Here is a 4,679-nt window from a genome sequence, read left to right as displayed (position 1 = left end):
TCGATCGGCATATTCTATAGATAAATTAATTATACGTTATTAATTCATTTATGTTTAGTTTTAGTTCTAAAACCTTTAATTTTTGCTGACAAAAAGGCGGATCTATTCCTCCATCTGAGGTATATCACAGATTATTTTTCCCAAATATCTCGGAGAAAACCGAAACAGAAATTCGACCTAGGATTCCTTCTTCCGAAAGAAGAGCACCAGCTGGCAGCTAGGGTTCGACACTTCTTAGAGACGCTGTTTCATGTGGATTACCTAAAAATCACAGATCTCCTCCTCCATCGGTCTCACTTTTTGCAGGAGAGCGTACAGAGAAGAAGAAGAAGTTTAGGGTATAGATCGAAATCTAATTAAGGATTTCCACCATGGCCTCAGACCAGCTTAAGGTCCTGGACGTGCTGGACAAAGCCAAGACTCAGCTTTACCACTTCACTGCAGTGGTGATCGCCGGCATGGGGTTCTTCACCGATTCCTACGATCTTTTCTCTATTTCCCTGGTCACGAAGCTTCTCGGTCGCATATATTATCACGTCGAGGGATCGTCGAAGCCCGGTAGTCTGCCGCCTAACGTAGCCGCAGCGGTTAATGGAGTCGCTTTCTGCGGAACACTAACGGGACAGCTTTTCTTTGGGTGGCTCGGCGACAAGTTAGGTCGGAAGCGCGTCTATGGCATCACGCTCATGCTTATGGTTTTCTGCTCCATCGGTTCCGGGCTTTCCTTTGGGAGCACGCCAAACTCGGTTATTGCGACTCTGTGTTTTTTCAGGTTCTGGCTTGGGTTTGGCATTGGCGGAGATTACCCACTGTCTGCAACTATCATGGCGGAGTATGCTAACAAGAAAACTCGGGGGGCTTTTATTGCTGCAGTTTTCGCCATGCAAGGGTTTGGCATTCTGTGTGGAGGCGCTGTGGCTATAGTTGTCTCCTCCATCTTTCAGGTTCTCTTCCCTGCCAGGGCTTACTCCGAGGATCCAACTGGATCGACTGTCCCTCAGGCGGACTATGCATGGCGGATCATTCTCATGTTCGGCGCAGTTCCTGCTGCAATGACTTATTATTGGCGCATGAAAATGCCGGAAACCCCTCGATACACTGCCTTAGTTGCCAAGAATCAACAGAAAGCTCGCGAAGACATGGCCAAGGTTTTGAAAGTCGATATTGAATCAGGGAAGGAGGCCGTGATCAAAGCGGAGGTCGAAGTTGTTGAAAAAAGAAACTCTTTCGGGTTGTTCTCTTCAGAATTTCTCTCTCGGCATGGGCTGCACTTGTTGGGGACGACAACAACGTGGTTCTTAGTAGACATTGCTTATTATAGCCAGAATCTTTTCCAGAAAGACATCTTCAGTGCAGTTGGTTGGATCCCTAAGCCAAAAACCATGAGCGCCCTTGAGGAGCTCTACAAGATTGCAAGGGCTCAAACCCTGATTGCCCTGTGTGGCACAGTTCCTGGGTACTGGGCAACGGTCCTTCTCATCGACTATATTGGAAGGTTTGCCATTCAGATAATTGGGTTTTTCTTCATGTCAGTTTTCATGTTTGCTCTAGCAATTCCTTACCACCACTGGACAGAAAAATCCAACCACATAGGCTTCGTTGTCATGTATGCCCTCACCTTCTTCTTCGCCAATTTCGGGCCAAATAGCACTACGTTCATTGTACCGGCGGAGATTTTCCCGGCTAGGCTTCGATCAACATGCCATGGTATTTCAGCAGCTGCAGGGAAAGCAGGTGCAATAGTGGGATCTTTTGGGTTCTTGTATGCGTCGCAAAACCAAGACCAGTCAAAGGCTGATCCGGGATACCCAGCCGGAATTGGAATGAGAAATTCTCTCCTTGTGCTCGCAGTGGTCAATGTGGTCGGGTTCTTCTTCACATTTTTGGTGCCGGAGTCCAAGGGAAAATCTCTGGAGGAAATGTCTAGGGAGGATGAAGGAGATGATCAAGAGCAATCCAACAGGAAAGTGGTTGAAACGGCTTAATTAATTAGTCTTACTGTAGAGTTTTTTTTTTTATTTTTTTGCTTATCTCTTGTACTTCAATAATTTGGTTTGATGTTCAGCCTCTGTTTATGATCTGTCTGTAACTTCGACTCGATTTTTGTTTAGTTCATTTTTGTTTCTAGCCACCTTTGATTAGTTAAGGAATGTGTGATCTGTGATTAATTATTAATATATATGTTAAGTACTAGTAACAGCATGCTGATCAACTGATCATAATTAAGAACAGCATGCCTGAATTTATTGAATGTTTAATATTGGATGATAAATTCATTTGAATCAATTATAAATATTTTAGCTGTGGAAATATTTGATGAAACTCTGCCGAAGTTTAGAGGAAGAGTTGGAACTATGCTGTTGAGAGAAAAATGAAGTTTGATAGCAATGGCGTACTACAAGGACGGGAACTAATTTATTGCTTCACTCTTTCCGTGTTGAATGCCATTGCATCCAATATATATTTTGGTGCTTCGAACCTCTTCTTGATAAAAGTTTGAGTTATTCCTTATTTATAACTTAATCATACCATGAGAAATGATATTTGCAGTCCTATAGATTATGCCTTGGATACTCCCTCTCTCAAGGTTGTTCTCTCCCCCTAAACCTCTCGTTCTTTCATCCGTTTGCAAGCTCTCAGCCTCAGGTCCTAGCTTAAAGTTCTTTCCCCCTACACATTTTTGCAACGTTTTTCTCTCACTTCAATCCAAATCTCATTAGAGTGGCTCGACTTTTTTGCTTTCAGTCAAGTAATAACTCAAGATTTGAGAGAGACTCATGAGGCCGATGCTCATTCGATAGGTTCATTCTAGCCAGGCAAAATCATCTTGAATGAATTCCGTGTTGAGATCAAGAATAAAGCTTTGTTGAGATGTACATGTAGGTGTACGTTAGTTGCCAGTTAGGCTGTGTGTGGCTCAATAGTGGATGCCCGTAGTGAGTTTGAGTGAGATAGTACGTAGCTGTCGATAGTGAGGTTGAGTGAGATATATATATATATATATATAGATCTATCCAAAATGGAAAATGTTGTAGTGTCCAACATTTCCTATTTTTTTGCCACACTGCTATTTTTTGTCCAATTCAACTCTACTACTTGTCGTTTTCTCTTTCGAACCATTGTATCTTTCCCAAATCTGTTTTCTAAAATATCTCCCAACTGAGCGATAATATCATTCCCAGACAACTCTGGCGGTGGTGCCCTATGCTCAACCCTTCCATAAAACATCGCTCTATTTGAACGCCTTTTATGATCATGTAGTAAATAACGACAATATCCCATAAAGCATAATTTCCTACCATGACTCAACCACTGAGATTGTGTATCTTTATTGCAAACAGGACAAGTTATTTTATCTTTTGTGCTCCACCCAAACAGATTTTCATATGCTGGAAAATCATTTATTGTCCACATCACTGCAACATGCATCTTGAACTCCCTCGACGAGGCCGCATCATATCTACTGACACCCTGATCCCACAACTCTGTAATCAATAGTTGCATATATACATCTAATTCATTCCTTGGTGACCTTGACCCTGGTATCAGTAGAGTCATCATAAAATATGGATCATTCATACACTTCCAATGTGGCAAGTTATAGGACATTAATATGACAGACCAAGTACTATGAGAAATGTTCATGTTGCCAAATAGATTAAAACCATTTGTTGCTAAATCAAGACGTACATTGCGAGTTTCTTCAGCAAACTATGGATATTCGACATTAAATTTCTTCCATTGTAAGGAATCTGCAATATGCAAGAGGAAGTTTTCATTTTTGACTCTTTCTGTGTGATGCCAAGACATATCTTTGGCAGTCAACCGGGATGTAAACAATCTTTGAAGTCGAGGAATCAACAGAAAATGTCTTAACACTTTTTAGAGTACATTACGTTTATCGGATGTCCATCTTGACTCATGACACACTGGGCAAGAGTCAAACTCTGCATATTGCTGCCAATAGAGAACACAATTATTTTTACAAGTGTGGACGATATTATAATCAAATCTTAAACCTCGCTTCAATTGCTTCGCTTCATAAAAATTACAGGGTACTACATTATCCTGAGAAATAGCCTCTTTAAATAATTCTAGCAACATGTCGATGGCCTTGGAAGAAATATGAAAAATAGACTTAATTTGAAGCAACCTTAGCGCGAAAGACAACTTGCTATGACGAGTGCACCCCTCATATAACTCTCTTTGTGCATCCTCCCACAATCTTGCAAAATTATCATTTCCCTCAAATGATTGTGCAGATGTTCCTTCTCCATTTCTCATCCCAAATATTTCTGCCTCCAGATTGTCTAACATCTTAGTCATTTCCTCTCTATTATCATCACTGTCATCATGATCATCCACATTAATGTCATATTTGTCGATGTTATTACCCTCCTCCATTTGATTGGTCTGACTACTAAATCTAACTCCTTTGAAAAATGGTTCTCCATGTAAGATCCAAGGTGAGTATTTATGATCAATTTTATTTACAAATAAATGATCCTCCACTACCACCAAATTATAAGAACTAAGATTTTTGCACTTCTTGCATGGACATCTTATAAATTTTCGACTGTCATCACTTATACAAGCAAACTCTATAAAAAACTTCACCCCTTGCACATACTCCTTATAGTCTCGCCTAAGTTTATCTCCCAGTAGCATCCAACTTTTAT

At 40.9% G+C, this 4,679-nt stretch overlaps 1 protein-coding gene across 1 annotated transcript; it reads left to right on the top strand.

The window, feature by feature from the left end:
- The first annotated feature begins 271 nt into the window (after positions 1-271).
- Positions 272-2,169, top strand: LOC108988295 (low affinity inorganic phosphate transporter 1-like). Its single transcript, XM_018961523.2, has one exon. It carries the CDS (start codon positions 372-374, stop codon positions 1,983-1,985), a length of 1,614 nt encoding a protein of 537 aa, XP_018817068.1. The 5' UTR covers positions 272-371; the 3' UTR covers positions 1,986-2,169.
- The last annotated feature ends 2,510 nt before the right edge of the window (positions 2,170-4,679 follow it).

The sequence above is a fragment of the Juglans regia genome, chromosome 13, assembly GCF_001411555.2.
Source record: "Juglans regia cultivar Chandler chromosome 13, Walnut 2.0, whole genome shotgun sequence".
NCBI lineage: Eukaryota > Viridiplantae > Streptophyta > Magnoliopsida > Fagales > Juglandaceae > Juglans > Juglans regia.
The sequence above is the reverse complement of the archived record's forward strand: the minus strand, read 5'-3'. Positions and strand labels throughout refer to the sequence as shown.

Bases quoted from the DNA above. Each gene is read 5' to 3' on its own strand.
- LOC108988295 (XM_018961523.2), top strand. From the start codon at position 372: ATGGCCTCAGACCAGCTTAAGGTCCTGGACGTGCTGGACAAAGCCAAG.